At 40.0% G+C, this 18921-nt stretch overlaps 1 protein-coding gene across 1 annotated transcript in view; it reads left to right on the top strand.

The window, feature by feature from the left end:
- Positions 1-15513, top strand: part of ARMC8 (armadillo repeat containing 8) — a gene marked incomplete at its 5' end in the record, with an annotated part of 65417 nt that extends 49904 nt beyond the window's left edge. The window contains 11 exons of the mRNA XM_010075309.1: positions 2440-2535; positions 4011-4093; positions 4386-4467; positions 5581-5667; positions 7686-7778; positions 8249-8398; positions 10164-10259; positions 12478-12573; positions 13068-13140; positions 13767-13860; positions 14876-15513. Of these exons, the coding sequence (XP_010073611.1) occupies positions 2440-2535; positions 4011-4093; positions 4386-4467; positions 5581-5667; positions 7686-7778; positions 8249-8398; positions 10164-10259; positions 12478-12573; positions 13068-13140; positions 13767-13860; positions 14876-14909 (984 nt within the window). The remainder of the gene's footprint in view (positions 1-2439; positions 2536-4010; positions 4094-4385; positions 4468-5580; positions 5668-7685; positions 7779-8248; positions 8399-10163; positions 10260-12477; positions 12574-13067; positions 13141-13766; positions 13861-14875) is intronic.
- Between the last annotated feature and the right edge of the window lie 3408 nt (positions 15514-18921).

Genomic DNA, 18921 nt, shown 5'->3' with positions numbered 1-18921 from the left:
GCATTCCTCAATAGAAAGGTGACCAGAGGTCCAGCAGGACTTGATTCCTGATGCATATGGTCCCCAAGTCGTTGCTTCCTCACTGCTTTTTCTGCAGCCTGTATTATCCAAACTAAAATAGTTGTGTATATCTGGACTCCTGTAAGAGAGATGCTGCCATTCTTCTGTGTCAAAGATAGAGAGGTGGGCTATGGGTAGTTTATAGCCTCACCATACAAGTTTCATTAAATTTTCCAGAGATAGCAGGGAAGTACCAGACTGAGACATCTGTCACGTTTCTCCTTTGCAGAGGTTAAAAGACTTACCTTCAGGAACCAGTGCATTTCAGCTTCATAAGAGATAATAGTCCATGTGATAAGAAATCAATTTCAATTCTTAGGTCAGGTCAGTGAAAAAATGTTAACTTCAGAGATGGTCTGTTCAAGCAGAAAAATGTGAGTTTCATGGAGCATTTCATATTACGGGTTATCTGAACTTGCAAGAGGCTCAATAAATAGAGACCAAATATACCTTGGAGACTTAGTTTCTTAGGTGTTGTACTTGGAATTTTATCTATGAACTTTTTTTTACATATTTGCTTACAATTTCCAAAGCACTAATGGATCAATCAAAGCACTAGTGGACCAATCAACCTCAGAAGCAAGATAGGGTTTGATATTCCGTACAGGAAAATATCCATTGGCCATTCCCTTCCCTTCTTACTAAGTCTGATTTTTTTGGAAAGGTCTCCAAAATGGATTGCAGAGCCTTGTTTTTTCTCTGAAACTAGCCCAAGAGGTAGACTCACTTCTCAGACTTATAGAATGGGATGGATTCTAGATATAGAGCTGCCTTGAATTCTATGTAAAAATGCAAATTAAATATTAAAAAAAAACATTTGCAGTATAAATTTAAATAAACAGAAGGAAGTTTAGTAGCTGATTGGGGAGTAATGGATGTTGGCTGTATCGTCAAAAAATTGTTAGGTTAGACGTGTGAGTGGGCAGTTATAAATATTATGACATTGTTTTGAGTGTTCAGAAATTCTGTAAAAAGAGTCAGCTGGGAATCCAGGGTGCTTACTTGGTAAAAATGCTTTGAATTACACCCTGTAAGGTAAAAACTACATGAGTCAGGGCTCTGCAAAACAGTTTACTTGTCTGTTTTGAATATTTTTAGCAATTATATAATACATTCTACTCTAATGTAGGTGTATCAGAAAGAATTACTTGTACAGCTTCATTTTTGATAGTTCTTTTACTTCACTGCTTTGCTGCTTAATACTAGTACTTTTCTGGCATTTTGTGTAGACATTAAATATTGTATCATTTTGTGGAACCCTTGGTACAGAGTTTTGAGAGCAGTCAGAATCATAGAATTATTCTCATTGGAAAGAACGTGAGGAGGTCTGAAAGTCTTAATTTTCTGTTCAAAGCAGGGTCAGTCTGAACTCAGATGAGGTTGCTCAAGGCTTTGGCCAGTTGGCTCTTGAAAACTGCTAAGAACAGAGATTAAACAACCTCTGTGAGCAATCTGTTCCAAAGTTTGACTGTTCTAATAGTGAATTTTTATTTCTTAGCTCCAGTAAGAACCTCAGCTGTTTCAGTTTGACTATTGTCTCTCCTCTTCCTGGGCACCTCCATGTAGGGTCTGGCTCCATGTTCTCCTTATAAGTATTGGAGGGCTGCTCATAGGTCAGCATTCTCTTCTCCTGGCTGAACAAGCCGGGGTACACCCCATCTGCTCCTCCAGGTCTGCTCTCCTTAAGTGAAGCCTCTGTACTCTGCTCTGTGCCTTTCTCATGCCTCTTAGGAACTTGAACACCACTATTTTATGATCCCTTTAGCTACTGCACCTGTTGATTATCATACCCCCGAGCAGTTTTTCCTGATTTGTGAGAGGGTATCCAGTGGTGCATCACCCTAATTCACCCCTCTCGCACCTGTGTTGAGAAGTTACCTTCCAGAAACCTCATAGACGGCTTGCATGCTGCTTTGTTGCCTTTGCAGCAGAAGTTGGAAGTTAACATCCACCTTAAAATGGAGCATTGTCTTCGGTTTATGCTTTTGCTTCAGTTCTCTTGATAAAAGTTCCTTTGATTCTGTCCCAATTTTTTCACTTCTCCTGGCTTGTTCCTTTTAAGTTTACCCAACAGTGAATAAGAATACCTTTTGCCTGCATATCATGTGGATAGAGCAGCACCACAGAAGTGTTTTGGCCTCAAGTTGTTTACTTAGGTTGACTTATCTGTAACTCAGTAAAGAAATGAACCGTATTCTTAACTTCAGTTATTGCATTCAGGTGGATATCAGCTAGTGGAAAGGCAGTTCATTTGTGTTTATGGCTCCCCTTACTGCGGCAGACAAAACCTCAGTAGATATGCACTAGTTTACAACATAAGAAAATATCACCTGTAATTTTTTAGTCTCTAAATTTGATATCTGTGCTTTATTTAAATAGCTTGACCATGATTTGAAGCACGCCCATGAACTGCGCCAGGCTGCTTTCAAGCTCTATGCTTCCCTGGGAGCAAATGATGAAGATATCCGAAAAAAGGTGAGCCTGTGAAAAATGGTAGCAATCAGACAAAGATAGCTGGAAGTTGGCCTGAACTGCAAGAATTCTATCCCCTTTTTTCACTGTGGTGTAAGTTGAAACCAGAAGGCTCTCTTTCTATTATGTTAATATAAATTTTTACATTGCACTTTCTTTGCATGGGATTGGAACAAAAATTAATGTCTTGCTGTAACAAAATATGAGTAAAGCTTGTTTATATAAACATCTTCACAGTGGTGAACTAGATTCTCACAATAAGTTGTCTTTCAACACGTTGTGGTCATTGCTACTTGTAAGCGGTGCAGCGATATTGTGGCATATGAGTAATTTCTGCAACCTATGTTCTGAGCAACAGAATATACCTCTGTTGTCATGTATCCTGTTATAAAACAAACATTGTTTCAAAAATAAACCCTTGAAAGTCTAATCATACTGGAAAACAAAGTCAAAATTTGTTCCATGATTCTGAAGTGACCACAGGGGCTTGCACAAAAAAAAAAGCAGTTGGTGTGAAGGAGAATGAACTCTACTTGAACATCACAGGAAAGAGATTGGATGGTTGGACCACTTGTATAGTTAAAAATTTGTGTGGAAAGTGGAGGGAAATTAAAAAATGAATAATGAAAAGGAGTGTTTTTTAAAAAATTAAGCATGCAGTTGCTATGTTAAACAAAAATGGCAGGTACAGGAGGCAGGAGAATTTTCTGAGTTTATTTGCTGGTTAAAGGGGAAGAACAGAAGGTAGATAGATGTGGGCAGGAAGGAGGCAGGAAAACACAGCACTGAAAAGATAACTACCAGGAAGACTTATCAGTGGGGAAGCATTCCGGATCTCTGGAATTCAAACCCATAAATTTCTCTTTTGTTGCAGGATGAACTTCTTTAGTTAGTCGTAAGGATCCTTCTTTTACATATCAAAGCATCATTTTTAATAAGTGGGGGGTGTGATTAAGTTGATTTATTATACAAAAGCCATTTTCCATCTTGGTATTAACTCCTTTTTATCCTAGTCTGAAGTGCTTGTGCTGGCCATGTCTGAATATGGTAGATGAACCACTATGTATTTTCCTCCAGATAGCTCCACAGGAGCATGTCTCTAATCTGTAGTTTGTATATATTGTGTGCACTCACACATGCTATTTCTTGCTTTAATATGACATTACGGGTAATTCATATAGATATATATATATATGTGTGTGTGTATATATATATGTGTGTATATATATAACCCTCTTGTTCCTTGATGATTAATAAAATAATTTTGAAAGCAGTAGTGGAGCACAGAATGTGGATTTTTTTCTAAATTGTATGCAGATACGCACTACTTTCCACTTAATCTGGGAAGAGAATGTGGCTTGCTGTTTTTATCTACGGTTTTCATATGCAATATTTAAAACGTTACAGACAGAAAAACCCACAACCCATGCATGCTTATATTATTTTATTCCTATAACATTAATTCCTTTTTGTTGCAGATCATTGAGACCGAAAATATGATGGACCGTATTGTTAATGGCTTGTCTGAATCTAGTATCAAGGTGCGATTAGCTGCAGTCAGGTAGGGAGTCTTTTCTGATTCATACAAATACTTTTGTCTTGTCAAAGTCTGATGCTGCACCTAGAGTTTCTGCTAATTTTTCAAAAGCTAATCTGCAGTTATTTCTACTGTTGGAAAATATACTGGGGGTAGGGGGAGATAGCCTGGACTGGTGCAATACTTTTTTTGCTATTTACAGTTTACTACTTAACCAAATTATAAGCTGAATCTTTGTGTAGAAGCAACATATATATTACAGCAGTGTACATATGAGTGTGTGTGTTTCACAATTAAGGTTTCTTTGTGGTTACAGATGTTTGCACAGTTTGTCCCGTTCTGTACAGCAGCTCAGGACAAGTTTTCAGGATCATGCTGTATGGAAACCTTTAATGAAGGTAAGTAATGAAAAGTCAGATCTCAGCTACTGAAGTGTTCTGTTCTGTTAAAGGAGGATATGGTGTCTGTTCAATTTGCGTGCCTTTCTGTAGAATCATAATAGAAATCACAATTCCTTGACCTGCTCTTAAAAGATTCCTAAATCAACAAGAAGCCAAGCAGTAGCAAAGAGGACTGTGGTCCATGCTTGGCTTGTTGGTTTTTTGGGTTTTTTTTGATTGATCAGTGAGTGAGGCTAAGTTATCCCTAATGTTGACCGAAGGCACTAGGAGGACTGTATCTCCTTTAATTTGAGGCTCAGACTAGATGGCACAGTTCAGACTAGGTCTATAAGCCCTACAATTTAGATCTGCATTTTCTTCCATACTTCTCTACCTTCCAGACCTCATTGCAGATTTTAGAACTGAAGGCAAAGGGCTCAGCAAGACCCTTAAGAAGACACATTTTAGTATAATGCAATTATCCACATGATTAAATGCAACCAAAGTGTGTAAAGTATATATAGCGTCTCTCATCCTGTAATGTGACTGTCATTAAGTGCAGATAAATAAACCAGTTTTTCAGTAAAATACGGGCCTGCTTTTTTCTACAGGTTCATGACAGAAACTGTGTAAATTATTTTCTGACAATATATAGAATATACTTATTACAAGTTAAGCATTCATCCTTGAATTGAGTGTGTGATTCTAATCCATGGGTGTCTCATTCATCAGTCTTATTGAGAGATCGAGGGAGATCTGATCATGCAAGATCTTGCTATAGCGTTATAATCCCCTCATGCAGAACTCATGATCAGTGAATCCCATCAAAGAACTCATGAATGCTTTGCAGAGCGGGCATCTCATCCCACTGATTTCTTTTAAATTGGACCTGAAAGCTCTCAAATCTGGCTTCTGTGAAACAACTTAGTGTTGCTCCAGCTTGTCATGTAATGTGTATCATCACACTGAGTTGAATGAGCACTGTCTGGATGTGCGCTGCTGGCATCAAAGCATCTCCTAAAGTATATAATACCAATGTGCAGAATAATTATGGGTATTCCATTTCAAAATGATCCCTTCCTTATCCTACAAGTTAATGGAGATTCCTCACTTTCCCCTTTGTGACTGCAGGTTTTACAGAATGCTCCAAATGAAATTCTCGTAGTAGCATCTTCCACGCTATGCAATCTTCTTCTGGAATTCTCTCCAAGCAAGGAGGTTAGTATTTATCCAGAAACGAGAAGATGTGACAGACAAAAGTTACATTATACAATGGTTCAAGAAGCATAAAGGTATCTTAATTGGAAGCTACTGCTTGAGAAGCATTGCAGAGCTGTAATGTTTGACAGACTGTATCACCAATAGCTTGTGAATAAAAAATAGCTCATCCATTTACAGCACTGTGACAGTTAAATATTGTTGAAAAGTAGTTTCTAAAGAAAAGAAGTAGACATGAAATTTTGAAGTTTACTTGTAAGCCACTGTTATCTAAAAAAAGAAGAAAACAAACATAATTGGCAATATGATCCATTGTCTTAGAGAATTACTGCAGTAATCTTGAAAATGCTGGCATGGCTGAGTTGTGGGTTTTATTGTTCTTGACTGAACGATACAGGATATCTGTTCTTGAGTTCTGCAGTGTCTGTGTTTCATACAGCTCAATACTTCATAGCAATGGAACAATTCCCCAGGTCTTAAATATTTCTTAATTACAGAAACCATTTGCAAGATTGTGGTATATGTGAGCTCCTACAGGGCAGTTTGCATTACCTTGGTTTGATCAATTGATCTCGGTGGTTTTAGTCATGTGTGTGAGACAGAAAGCTAACTGAAAGAATGCTCACTGGCTTCTTTGTTTGTACCCCAGGTCACAGTCAGCATAGTGATCCCACTTCAAACTGGATTGCGATACTGAATTTTCTGTTTGGGATACATGGTTCATGTGAAAACCATCATTGCCCAAAGAAAATACTGCTTATGCAAAACGAAGGAGTATTTAGAAACATTGTATTTGAAAGCATCTATAAGCCACTTGATTTTTATTTGATGTATTACCTTTTTTTTCTACACAGTATCTTGAAAATTCAAGTAAATAAACAAAGCTGAAGGGGATCTGTATTTTACCCTGTAAAAGAGCTGAGTCAAAACTAATTTTGGAATGTCTCCTGCCTTCTGTGTCTGTGGAGAAGTCCCTAGGAGCCAGCCAGCTGGCAGGCCCGTGGAGAGTCACTGGCAGCTTATTGCGGTGCACAAGCGCCTGGAACCAGGTGGAGTTTGGCACAAGCTGCTGCTGCTGCCTGGTTCTGTTCTGGGCTTGCTGCTGTTCAGTGAGACGAACCTGCCCTGCAAACCGCAGCCTTTTCCATACATTCCTGTTTTCCGATGAATTTGGTTCTTATTTGGGTTAAAAACCACACAGCTTCCCAAAACCTGAGATATGTTGAGTTATTCACTGCTTTTGAAACAGTAACTTCAGGAAGAAAAGAATACTTTACGTACTAGAGCAGCGAAAGTCACTGGATTAATCCTTTTAGCGCACGAGCTCTTCAGGTAGCAACCTTCAAATTCAGTTCAGGTTGAAAGCAGTTGTTCCAAATTTAACTTCCACTGCATTCATCAGTTTGAAAGAAAAGGTGCCTGTGTTGATTTTTATCCTGTCCTTTAAAGTTGTGATCCTACAACATTTTGCATTTCAATCTGACAGTCAAGAACAGTTTTCTTTATTGTGCTGAAGTTTTTGTGTTGGATTTTAGTTTGGTCTCATTACTAAACATGTAGATTAAATGTCAAGAAATACATCAAGTAGCTTGTGTTCTACATAGCTTGTTTTAAAAAATCACATACGTCCCACTTGATACCCAAAAAGATGTGACTGGTCAAGGAAGACTGTTTTCAAAGAGCAGTCCTAAACTGAAAGTTTTTGGGAAAAACATTTGCTTGTGAGAGTGTGACTGATGTGTATATAGTATCGCAGCAGTATAGGTGTATGTATATACAAATACATGGATACACGTGAGAACAAGGCCATCTTGACCTGAGTTTTTTCATACAAACCTACATTTTAATGCTCATTAATATGGTGTGTGGCTTGGCCAGTTCATGTGAGTGGACTGGACATGTTGTAAATTCAAGAATAAGATATGAGCAAGAGTTTTTTATTTTATGTTTACATGTGTATATATGTCCGATTAGTCTAAGTAATGTTTTAAAGATACTTTTTCCTCTGTTCGTTTTAGCCTATTTTAGAATCAGGAGCCATAGAACTTCTATGTAGTTTAACACAGAGTGAAAATCTTGCCTTGCGAGTGAATGGCATTTGGGCTTTAATGGTAAGTAGAACACACTGATGAAATGCTGCCTGTGATTTTGCTGCTTTAGAAGTTTGTTAATGTAACCTAAAAAAATAAAACGGTTGCTATTAAAGGTAACATGGCTGACATCTGGCTTGTCTTTCCCCCTAACTACAGCAGGAAAACAGTATCAGCTTGGAACATTTCATCAGTTAGTCCATAAAGAAAAATAAACCCTTCAATTTTGATACCAGTTTGGTTGCCAAGATCATTCAGGGAGACAGTTAAGTAGTGTCAGTAGCATGCCAGGGGACAAATAAAAGCAGGTAGTAACCCGGTCAGCCATAAGTCTGTGTGGAAATTTAATTCACTGGGTAGCAGTTCCTCATAAATTATAACTTTTGCAAGATTAGTTTTACAAGGATATGTGCTTGCAGGTAATAGTCTGCTAGAAGAGTAGAAGCCCAAGTTTAAGGTAAAAAATCAAGCAAAAAATTTCTCTCTTTCAGAATATGGCATTTCAAGCGGAACAGAAGATTAAATCAGACATCTTACGAGGTCTGAGTACAGAGCAGTTGTTCCAGTTGCTTTCTGATTCTGATGTAAATGTTCTGATGAAAACTTTGGGACTGCTCAGGAACCTTCTGTCTACTCGCCCAGTAAGTAGAGGTGCAAACAGATCTTATTTGGAAAGCTGATCAAATATGCAGACAATACAAAGAAGATTAAGAATTAGTTTGTAAAACAATTTACTTTTCTGTTTAAGATTAATGTTCAATATATTGCTAAAACCGAAGCCTTTGCATTTATCCAAGTACCTGTAACTAAATGTACAAATCAGTGTAAGAAAACATTTGAAAGAATTCTGTACATCCACCGAAACTTGGTAATTGTTATCAAATACAGAGCTAGGTAGTTCCATCTAATGTTCCATTCCATTGCATTTAGCTTTCAGCAAAATTATTTTCCCAACAGTCTTTCTGTGAAACTTGTCCAGAAAAACAGTAAGAGGGTTGCACTGTTGAGTCAATGTGTGGAGACGTACGTATCTTAAGGATACTTGTGTTTCTTCTTTCTTGACAACTGAAATATTTCTGTTCTTGTCCAACTATATAGATAGTCTGGATTTTTGAATTTGACTGTGGGACTGTGCACTTACAAAATGCATACGTTCATTTTACACACTGAAATTAAATGGTTTGAAAATGTAAGCCCATGAATTGTTTTTGACAGGGAGAAAGAGATATTGGTGGAGGAAAAGAAAGGGGTAATCCCCTGTGAAGAACAGAGGGAAAACATGCAACAAACATTTGGCAAGCCAACATTTTTGTGGGGGGAAAAATACCACGAAGCCTCTACCGTGCATTTATCACGTATTGTGTTTCTACCGTAAAAAGGTCGCTGCAAAAAATCTTCTGATATTTGTACTTGTTGAGTCTCAATAGGCTTCATAGAAAATTAGCTCTGTCTTAATGTGAAAAGATACTTAATCAGTCATTCATTAAATTCACCCTGAGCTCTAACAGCAAAATTTCATTATCACTTAAGGTGTTCTTCAGCTGAAACTATGTCCCAGCTTCACCTACTTTCTGTAGTTATGTTTTAGAGCCAGAACCAACCATTTTCATTCTCTACCCAAAACTCACTCCAGAATAACTCATCCAACAGCTTTCGAATGAAGTCTCATTATTAGTGGTTTTTAAGAAGTCCTACGAGAATCCGTGACGTCTTAAAAAATTGTGATGTGCCATGTGCTGGTAATCTCTGGTGGCTGTTTGCTGTCACTCTTGAGTTTTCCTATCAGTTAATCCAGTAGATCTAGCTTCATCTTTCTCTGTTACTCCTAATGATCAATTATATCCTGGTGTAGGTGTTTATAGTCTGTGATCAAATGACCTTTACCTGTAAGTCTCTTAACTTGAGACAGTTTTCCTAGACAATACGTAATGTATATGGATTATTCCTCTGAACCCTGACTTTTGAGATATGGATGTTGGGCCTGATCACAGTGTTCCGGTAAGAGCTGCAAATACTGGATAAGAAACCTCAGTTTTCTTACCCCTCTCTGATATCCCCCTGGTATCAGAGGAGAAGTGTTTTTTTCTACCTGCAGGATCATACTTAGAGCTTGTGTCCAGCAGGATTCAGTCTTCAGACTGGCCTCCGTGCAGCTGGGCAGCCAGTGTCATTTCTGCAGGTTACAGTGAAAGCAGAACCCAGGCCCCTATCGTGCTCTCTCGAACAAGAGCAGGCTTCAAGTGAAGAGGAATATTATGCAGTGTTTCTGCTGTGATGGGTTCTTGGTTTTGGGAGACCTCGCTAGGAGCTAGGGTCTTTGTGCAATGTTGCTACTCTTCACTTAGAGTAATTCTGCGTCTTTGTCTGGAACGTTACGCTGACTGTATTTCCTCATTGCTTTGGCAGCACATAGACCATATAATGAGCACTCATGGGAAGCAAATCATGCAGGCAGTGACCCTCATTCTGGAAGGGGAGCACAATATAGAAGTCAAAGAGCAGGTATCCTTTTTTGTTTAGTGTTGTCTTAGCTGTTTCTGAAATCTTATTCTGCCAAAAATACTCTTCTCAGTGTGTTGTCTTTGTTTGGGATTATGATGTGCTGTGAATGTTTTACTGAGATCTGTCAGATTAATAAGTTTAGTACCTGCAAGAATGCTCTTCTTTCTAATGGATCATTACAGACATGTTTTAACTGAATTCAGAATGCTTTTTAAAGGTAGATTTGGCAAAGAGGAGGACACTGTATATGAGAGCAGGGAAACTAAATCTGAGGTAATAGCATGGCAGAAGGAGGACAGTATGAATAAGGGAAGAGAAAGAAGCCAGTATTTCACACTGGGGAAAGCTTCATAGTTATTTGCTCCTAAAGCAGCTGTTGAGGCAGTCAGTAATGAAGAATACCATCATCACCTGCCTTGCTGGCAGGAATACGTGTTCTGTGGGGAGACATGGTAACTCAGCTGTTCTCGGGTGCCTGCAGATGCCAGCAGCGATTAGAGGAGAGAGGCACTAGCAGGGAAAAGAGCATGCTGGTGTAGCCCAGGAAAAAGTGGGGAGGGACATGCCCTGACAAATTAAAACTTAAGGAAAGCAATATGTAAGAGGAAAGGGGAGAATGGCCGGTAGGGAAAAGCATCCCTGGCTTGGTGGCAGCATAAGTGGGCCATCGTACAGGGGTACGTGCTGTGAGGATGCTAAAGCAAAAGTAAGAGGATAGATGGGCAGCATTTGGCTAGTTAACTCTTGTGACAGACAAGACAATTGGAGAACCCTGTTTCTTCCTCGTACAGGGCTTGTGGTGATGAAGAATGGGGGTGGCGAGAAGCTATGGGAGATTCCAAAGGATTACTTTGGCTTAGGATGGATATTGGTAGCAAACAGCATGGCACATGAGCATAAAAATTCAGCTAAATCCAGACTGTTTTAAATCTCTGCTCAGTGAAGAATGAGCTGAAGGCAAACAGGTCTTTTATGGCTATTTAAGTGCAAAATTAGCAAAAAAAAACCCTAAAAGATTCTTAATAGCACATTAAGTGATACTATGGTTCTGTAACAGCTGAGGATTAGCCAGTTGTGTCTTTCTAAATAGTTCTTCTCGATAAAGCTCTGGTGCCAGGAATGGCATTCATTGCAACAGAGGGTTATTTGCCTTGCCAATCCCCCCCAGAGTTATTTTGGAGGAGAATTGATGTACCTGAGAAATACCCTGGGAGAGGGTTAGTGCATTGTGGTTGAATGTAGCCTTTAGGTTTTGGGGCCTTACACACAGCATTTTCTTTGTCCTTGTGGTGTGGTCAGCAGCTTTCAAAGTCAAGTCGTGCGTCCAGTACAGCCTATCTGCACACAAGAGCCTGTACTAGCAGGACAGTGCTTATTTCTATCCTTGACTGGCTCATCAGTATGTAATCAGCATCTTGGAAGTAATAAATCCCTGTAACTGCTGACATGAACGCAGTGCAGGTTAGACACAGCCATCACACAAGTGCGGATCATTCTCTGGTGTCCTCCTGTAGTCATCCCTGCATGTCCAGAAAAGATGGATAAGGTCTTCCACAGCTATTTGGGAAAGAATTTGTAGAGCATCTTCCAGTGCTCCTGAGAACCAGGAGAGCTGCCTGTGCAAGTGTGAATGCCATGTGAATGTAGTGCCAGCATGGGCCTCGGTGCTTCAAGGTTATACTGTAGGATGGCTTCTCTAATGTGCAAGAAACAAACAGATGTGTTAGTAGTTTGAGTTATCTCTGCAGGTAAGATGTGTGATTAGACTCGTTGAAAAAAAATTACTACTCTGCTGGATGAGGAGATAGGCCTCTGTCTTTCCTTTTCCTGGCCTGAAGAACTACATAGAACTATCTGTCTTTGGGGTTTTTTTTCCCTCCCTAGCCACTGCTGTAGAATAGACTGCTTTATTTTCCAGTGTATTTAAGCTTTTCTGTATGCCGCATATTTTCATGAGACAATTGATTTCAATGAGTAAAATGTTAATGAATGTTGCTTTTTATTATAAAATGGCAATGCCTGGTTTTTTTTGCCAGGGTTGTTCATCCACAGCTGTTCACTCTTTGGCATTGGCCCAGATGTAAGCAAACTGGAAACTCCAGCTTAACGATATTAAAACTAATTAAAGAAATTGTTTGTCACAAGTTCAAAGCTGTCAGGGAAACTGTATAAATCATGGGGTGTGATCTGTAGCCAAATAAGTTTTTCTCTCTTTCAGACGTTATGTATACTTGCCAATATAGCAGATGGAACGACAGCAAAAGAACTGATTATGACCAATGATGATATCCTGCAGAAAATCAAATACTACATGGTATGGGTGATTTCTCGTAAAGGTTTTGTGTTGGTCTTTTGCAGGAATAAGAAGAGGGTACTTTGGCATTTTGTTGTGTAAATTATACAGTACCATGCACTGAACTTTCATGTACCCAGTTGTGTTGAAGAAATCGTGCAGTGCAGCTCTGTGTGGCAGAGGTGTACTGAGGATCTGAGTAAGAGGAAAATCCCGTAGTTAGTTCCCATAAGAATATTACAGTGACTTAAGTAACATCTGTAACAATTGTACATGGAAAATGTTTCATGACTGTGGAAAAGGCATATTTTGCAGACCTCAATAAATATTTGGATGGAATTGATGGAACACTGCTCCAAGTGCCTTATGTTATGGCACTATCTTTGAGAGAACTTGTAGATAAGAATTAGTCCCAGCTTTGATACCTTATTTATTAGAGGGTGAATGCCAAAATGTAAGTCTGAGAATTTCTGAATTTCGTCTTCTAAACTTGAGCACTATTTTTCTCTATTTAGAGTCATTCAAATGCTAAACTTCAGCTTGCTGCCATGTTCTGTATATCTAATCTCATATGGAATGAAGAAGAAGGTAAGAAAGCCTCATTATTAATACTTATACAAGTTGCTATCCTGATCAAAAGGCTGACGTTGCATACTAATCAATATTTGCAGTGCACAGCACATTGGGATCCAAAGCGTAAAGGAAGACAATATTATAGGTAAAACATGGAATAAGTGAGAGTGGTCAGGAGGACACTGAGGAAAGTGTAGAGAGGTGTTCTGGGGCAGCAAGGGGAGACACAAGAAGAGTGTGTCAATAAATAGGAGCTGATGAGAGTCACACAGTGGGACCACCTGTAACATTTCTGTGAAATCTGGAAACAATTGGAGTGAAAGAGAATTCTAGTTAGAGAGCTTCCAACCCTTAAGGGGGTTGTGGAAACTCATTGTTGGGGGGAACAGGTTCGCTGGAGAGGATAAATGCATTAGAAACGGGATTTGTTGCAAAGACATTTTCCCCAGTGTGAACAGCTTGAATGGGTTGGATGGTGAGACTGTGAAACCAGACAAATGACTTGTGGGTGGAACTGGAAGGAATGGGGGCGGCATTTTAAATAAGCCTCCTTTAAGCTGGTTTCTGCTACCACTCCTTCCTTCTGTTCTACAGACATTTATTTTTGGTGGTGTTCTCAACAATGTGATTTATTGATGTAGGTTCACAAGAACGTCAAGATAAGCTACGAGACATGGGAATAGTGGATATTCTACATAAATTGAGTCAGTCATCAGATCCAAATCTATGTGACAAGTGAGTACAAAGAAAAATCCAAAAAGAAGATTAGAGGGAAATCTTTGCTTTTTATTAAAATTTTTTTTTAAAATCTTTTTATTATAGAAAAATTGCCCAGAAAAACTGTCATTGCAGTGAGTTTTAGTGTATAAAGAAATTATGATGAACACTTATTTAAAGAGCAGGTTTTGTATTGATTGGAAGTAACAAATTTTGCTTAGGTTCTCAATAATAAAAATTAACTGCACTTAAGATCTTCTGGACCAGGGGAGGGTCCTCTCTGAAATCTCACTGATACACAGATATTTCTGTAAGCCTTGGAGAAGTCTGTCAAGGTCACAATAGCATGGTTGGGAGGTGTGGGGGACAAAGGAAGAGCAAAACTTCTCACTTCAGGTGGTCAGAAACACTGAATTAGCTGAAGTGATGGTGAAACTGCAACCCTAGACTTTTGGGAGGTGTTTTTTTCTTAACAAAGATGTGCAACGTTAGAACACATCAGTTCTGGTGTTATGCTGGCTGTTGCTTCTCTTCTTTGACGTCTTGGTACGTTTTTGGTAGGGCCAATATTCCCAACAGAACTCAATGTGCTCTGAGTGTGTTCTGAGTTACTGATACTTGACACCTCTTTAATTTCTCAGCTCAAAAACCTGCTTTTCATGGTACATCTGTATTACAGCATAATAATTGCTCCTGACAATTCTTGCTTTTAAATATTTTTTTGTAGGGTGTGTTGATAATGAGGTTCAGTATACATCTTAAGCCCAACCACACTTGACAGTTGCACAGTTTGTGCTGCTATTGGTACGGTAAGATGGTTAGATCATCTTACTCTTAGGTGCAAGCTGGATTCTTAAATTGCTATAGCCTGCACGGAGCAGTTCTGCACCATGGGCTAGATCCTTCCAAACTGAAGGAGCCAGCCGCTCGGCTTCCTTTGACCTCGCTTGTTCATCGCAGAATGCACTTGTATGTACAGCTGCTGCTGATAAAGCCAAACCTCAGCAACTAACAGGTTGTTCCTTTATTGCAGGGCGAAGACAGCACTCCAGCAGTATCTTGCATGATCAAAGACTAATTGGACACCCCTCATGTCTACTTAAGGAATAGCAGGAGATACTCCTGCCTCCTTGTTTTTGCACAAGTCACCTTGGGCTGCATTTTTCTCAGGTGCAGGGAGCTGCTTTGCAGAAACAGTTCAAATGATCAGGTCTCCAGTGCACTTGAGAATTTTCTTGAGGTAGTTCCTTTACTCAGAGGACTGTTGGGGGGGTTGTTTTGGTTTTTTGGGTTTTTTTTCCTGAGCTACCTGGACTTTCGGATAGAACAATCAGTCATCATTTTCCTTTTGGGCCTACAATTTTCTGCTTTTGCTGCAGCCTGTGTGTGTGGGGGTGTGTGGGTGTGCTCGAGTGTGTGCGTGTGCTGGGGTGAATGTGTGTGGGTGTGATACCTCAATTTTGTTTTTCCTTTTTTTTTGTGTGAAAATCTTTTTCTACAGGTTTTCAAGGGTTAACCATTGTTTGCTGTACGAGTACTTCAATGAATTATATACACTTTGAATGAAATGTTATTTAAAAAAAAAAACCAAACTGTTGTATCCCATAAAGTTTATTTTGAATTTTGAACAGATGAATGTTTTTAAGTAAAATATATGCATTTCTGAACTTCAGCTTAACTTACATTATACTTCCTTTTTAAAGAGAAAAATGGAGGGAGACTGTAAACCCCCATTGTAAGCAGCACGTTCTGTACTGACAAGGTCCAAGAGTTAGCGTTTTACTGCCATTCAAGGTCACCTGGTACTGATGACATGCTCAAATCCATGGAATGGGTCAGTTGGAGTGTTCTGGGTTTCCTTATGTTTTTAGAAGAAAAGCTCATACTTTAGAGTTAGCATGACTCTTGTCTTTTCTGGAAAAGAACAGGTGGCTGCAATCTCAGCAGGCATAAGCTATTGCTTTAGAAGCCAAGAACTTGCTCAGATAATTGCTGAAGGATTAGCTTATTTCACTGGTGATAAGTATCACTAGTATCAGCAGAGCGAACAGTATGTTGCAGAAGTTATACTTTCAAGAGGCCAGAAGGAGCTGGCAAGCAGTGATTAAGGGATTGCTTTTGTTTTGCATCCTTTACCTCCAGATATACTGAAGTACCTTACAAAGTATTTCCATGAAAGATCAGCTGGGTGCATTAAGTTGGGAAAAGGGTGGAAAAATTGGGGGTTTGGATTGGGGTTTGTTGTTTTTTGGTTTTTTTTAGCTCAGTAATGTTGCTACAAATTTTGTGTATATATGCAGATATACACACTTGCATGGATTTCGATACCTGGATAATCAGCGATGGGATTGTACTGCCTTCAGAAGCCTAGATTATCCATAAATTCCTGATATTGTGCCTGTAAGTGTGGAGAAAAAAATATGGGTACAAGTGAAGATGGCTGTGCAAGGTGAGGGTGGATTATGAGACCCCAGTGGTTTCAGGAGTCAAATATGCATAGAAACAAACGAGAGCAGCAGGGAGCTCTCCTTCATGCAGTTCAGGGTTCTTGCTTTCTTCCTCTGTCTACTTTCTGATTTCAGTTTAGATCATAGTTTTAATAGCCAGAATCTCCAAACACTATTTACGTAGCACTAACAGTCACACTAAAGATTGCAGCCGATGTCTTAAACCAAATCTTTCTTCTGTTACATTGAACTTCAGGAGGCCGCAGCAAGAAGAGAGGTCTGTAACTTTGCTAACCAATTTTGATAAGTATCTTAATCTTTTATTTCTAATCAGAAGGTCAAATTGTGATAGCCTTACTTTTTTCCAAGGTAACTACTTGTGTCAGAAAATGTGACCACAGTTTGGCCTGGAATTTGAATGTGCTATGTATCAGATAACTGTTATCACTTGGTTGCAAAGGAGAATATATACATTTCATGTAACTTTTTCCACTCTTGAATAAAAGTGAGCACCTGACACTTTTTTCCCCAGGCATTGCAGTAAGTGACTGACCGTTTTTTTTAATGTCCTTCTGCAAATTTTTCATGATGGACATTGGGGGCTGAACAAAAGGGAAAGTAAAAATATGTGAGAACTTGATAAATATCCATACCTCAGAAGTGAAGTCTTACTTATAAAATTCAGTCAAATATATTGTTGCTTGAACTGAGAAGAAAGTTCTGAGGCAGGAATTGTAAGTGAAAAACTCCACAGCATGCATCTGACTTCTGAATTTGCACTCCAGCTATGTCTGTTCAGGAGCTCAGGTTCTTACATGGCTGCTCTCCCTGTCCTCCCCCATTCACACTTCTAAGAGCAAATCTGAGTTTGATTCTATAAAACTACGATGCCTAAAGGTGTTCAGAAAAAAGGTAAGTATCTATACGTATTTTGAGGTGGTTTCCTAAAATTCTACCAGAAAAACTAAAAAAACAACGCTCAGACAATCTCGTTGCTGCATGAGAAGAGTTGACATTTTTCCACAGATCTTGATAGGACAAACTGTTGGATGAGAACATTTTTCTATTCAGTTAAGCTTTGTGAATAATTTTTGATGTTGCTATGGGTATGTACAAAAAGAGGAATACTGTAAATAAAAAGAATTTTACCAGAACATCTAGATTTTTCTCAGCTTCATGGAGAAATCTCAGCTTTCTGTGCCAGCTTCTCTACAGACTTGACAGTTGCTAGCCTGAGACTCACAGTGGGGAAAAAACTTGTTTGCTGGTCAGCCAGATGTTTACCAACTTCATTTAGGTTGCAGCATCTTGTGAATGACAGGGTTGCTTGCGGAACCAAAGCAAGTATAGAGTTTGGCTGGACATAATACAAATCACCAGCATTTCTGTCGTTCTTGTGCCATTTCTCTTCCGAAAACCAGTCCTAATGAATTTTGGTAAGTATGTCCACTCTTTGTATCTGGGTCCAGTGATGGTAGTCCTCTCAGAGGTTCCATGTGTCACAAAGTGAATAGTTCTGCATGGGGTTTGGCACGGTAGGTGTTGGACAACTGGTACACTGGTACACTCCCCACCACCTCCAGCCTATGCAGTAGTCTCTTCCATGTGGAAAGTCAAATGAGACTTTTAATTTGGCTGTTGTTCCAGGCAGTGAAAGAAGTGCCCCGCTCAAAAGCGTCTTGTGCCCGTGTATTCTTAAGGCAAACGTCTTGTATATTATAAAATTTATTCTTACAGACTTGAGCCATCGCAGCATATGTTGCATCCCCATGAAACTGCTGAAGCAGTGACACAGCAAATAGAGAAATAACTGAGGTGCACGAGGTTAGGTTCTTGAAGACTAGAAGACGGGTTTAACAAGGCTGTCTGTGGTAGTCCTGAAATGTAAGTACATGATGGGTGTAAACAGGCAAAGCTTCAGCTGTGCTTTAAATCATCAGGACTTTACTGGAGGCTTATTTTTACAAAAAGAGATGGTTGCTGGGGGCATCCAGGGGTGCAGTTCTCTCTGCTGAGCTGAGGCTGGAGGCAGGGGAGCCCTTGCCAAGGCGCAGCCCTGCCGCGTGCCCTGGAGCTGGGGGACAGTGTCCCCTCAGGCTTGCCAGGGGCACGAGGGAAGCTGATGTGCCACAAGACAAACCGTCAACCAGGAGGGACCTTGACCAGCTGGAGGACCAGGCCACCAGGCATCGCGTGCAGTGTGAAAAGAAGCACCTCCAAGATCTGCACTGGAGCCCAGTGACCCCAGGCTGGGAGTGGCCAGGGTGAGCAGCACCCTGCCCAAAATGGGCACTGCCCTGGAGAGTGCTGGGCACAGGTGCTGTGCTCTTACTGCAAATAAGGAAAAAAACCAGACAACCTTCAAAACCAGCTGTGTTTGGAGTGGGGCCAGCAGCTTGTCCCCTCTGCTGGGTGCTGGGGAGGTCACGGCTGGATCCAGTGCCTTGTTTTGAGCCCCCAGTTTAGGAGGGATGGGGGAGAACTGGAGCTGGGGGGGTGTGTGGTGGGCGGGGGGGACTTGGGCAGGTTGGACAGGCAAAGAGAAAGCAGCAGAGCTCCAACCGTAGCTGCTGCTGCTGCCTGAAGGGGAATGACGTGGAGGCAGAGCTGAACTTCCTGGCAGCAGCGGATA

Source organism: Pterocles gutturalis, unplaced genomic scaffold (assembly GCF_000699245.1).
Source record: "Pterocles gutturalis isolate BGI_N339 unplaced genomic scaffold, ASM69924v1 scaffold17902, whole genome shotgun sequence".
In the NCBI taxonomy this organism is placed as follows: domain Eukaryota; kingdom Metazoa; phylum Chordata; class Aves; order Pterocliformes; family Pteroclidae; genus Pterocles; species Pterocles gutturalis.
The sequence above is the reverse complement of the archived record's forward strand: the minus strand, read 5'-3'. Positions and strand labels throughout refer to the sequence as shown.